General features: G+C 26.2%; 1 protein-coding gene across 2 annotated transcripts in view; it reads left to right on the plus strand.

Moving 5' to 3' along the window:
• The window catches only part of LOC107625088, a 14,741-nt gene that overhangs the window by 11,403 nt on the left and 2,064 nt on the right, over nt 1-1,274 (plus strand). Inside the window, exons 15-16 of one of the 2 annotated variants that reach the window (XM_016327660.2) lie at nt 440-509; nt 612-703. The exons of the other annotated variant lie outside the window; for it this stretch is intronic. Coding sequence (XP_016183146.1) covers nt 440-509; nt 612-703 — 162 coding nt within the window. The remainder of the gene's footprint in view (nt 1-439; nt 510-611; nt 704-1,274) is intronic. 2 annotated transcript variants of the gene reach the window in all.

Here is a 1,274-nt window from a genome sequence, read left to right on the forward strand (position 1 = left end):
TGTTTGGGTGAGTTTCTGATAAAATATATTTTTTTGATTTTTTTAAAGATTTTTTTAAAAAATAAAAGTAATTTTATATTTGGATATCTCATATAAAAAGATTTATCAATTATGTTTGGGTATAATATAAAAATATTTTTTTCGTTTATTTGTTATGTGAAAATTATTTTTTTTAAAAAAAAAATGTAAATTATAACTTTTTAAAAAAGACTTTTTTTTTTAATTTTTCTAGTGTTTTTATTTTTACTACACGTAAAAAAAATAAAAAAAAATTTTCTTCATTGAAAAAAAGATCTTATTCTATCAAATTAATGGCACCAAAATAAACACTTAAACATATACCATTTTCAGTAGTTTGGTCAATATCAAGTACAGTATAGCATATTATTTTCCTAACATTTGATGAAGGTGAATATTGTCCAACTTGCTTCTCTAACAGATAGCTGATTTGAACATGCTGAGTGAAGAATCTCTTAAATTTGAATCCCATTACAATGATAACCTTGTTGGTAAGTCATTGATGATCATTATAGCTCTTTTTCGTTATTATCACCTTTTGCTTCAGTTTCATTTTATTTTCACTGTATGTCATAAGTCATAACTGATTTCAGGAACAAAAAAGGAGTGCTTTGAGAGATCTCCAATCAATCATGTTGACAAATTTTCTTGTCCCATAATTTTATTCCAAGGATTGGAGGACAAGGTTAGTGACATTGAAATCATTATTGTCCCTTTTGGTTATACTTGAAGGATTATTAGGAATAGATTTGGGTTGGTTTATAGATACGATTAAGGAAGAAATGAAGCCCCAAAATGAGAGTTTCAGTATATACTAAGGTAAAAACTCAGGTGAAGTCAACTTCACGTGAAGTTGATACCTAAGAGTCGTTAGATGAAAATTTAGTCAAATCAGTCAAATCATTTAACGACTCTCAGGTATCAACTTCACGTGAAGTCGACTGCACCTGAGTTTCCACCCACTAAGAATTCACGTTGATTTAAACAACAATGTTACTGTAAACAAAAACCGTTATCAAATTAGTTATTCCTGTAGAATACATGTTAAAATATAAAATATACATTAAAAATGAATTAAACACCGCACGTATTTATACACAAATACGTAGTGACTTATTTTTTGTTGCATATAAAAAAATTGGAACAAACACACGTGAAGTAAAGAAATTGATAAAGTAATAGTGTAAAATTTTAAATTACTCTTGAATTAGAATAATAAAACTCATATATGATAAAAATTATAAATTTAATGATAA

This window comes from Arachis ipaensis, chromosome B01 (genome assembly GCF_000816755.2).
Source record: "Arachis ipaensis cultivar K30076 chromosome B01, Araip1.1, whole genome shotgun sequence".
NCBI classification, from domain to species: Eukaryota; Viridiplantae; Streptophyta; class Magnoliopsida; order Fabales; family Fabaceae; genus Arachis; species Arachis ipaensis.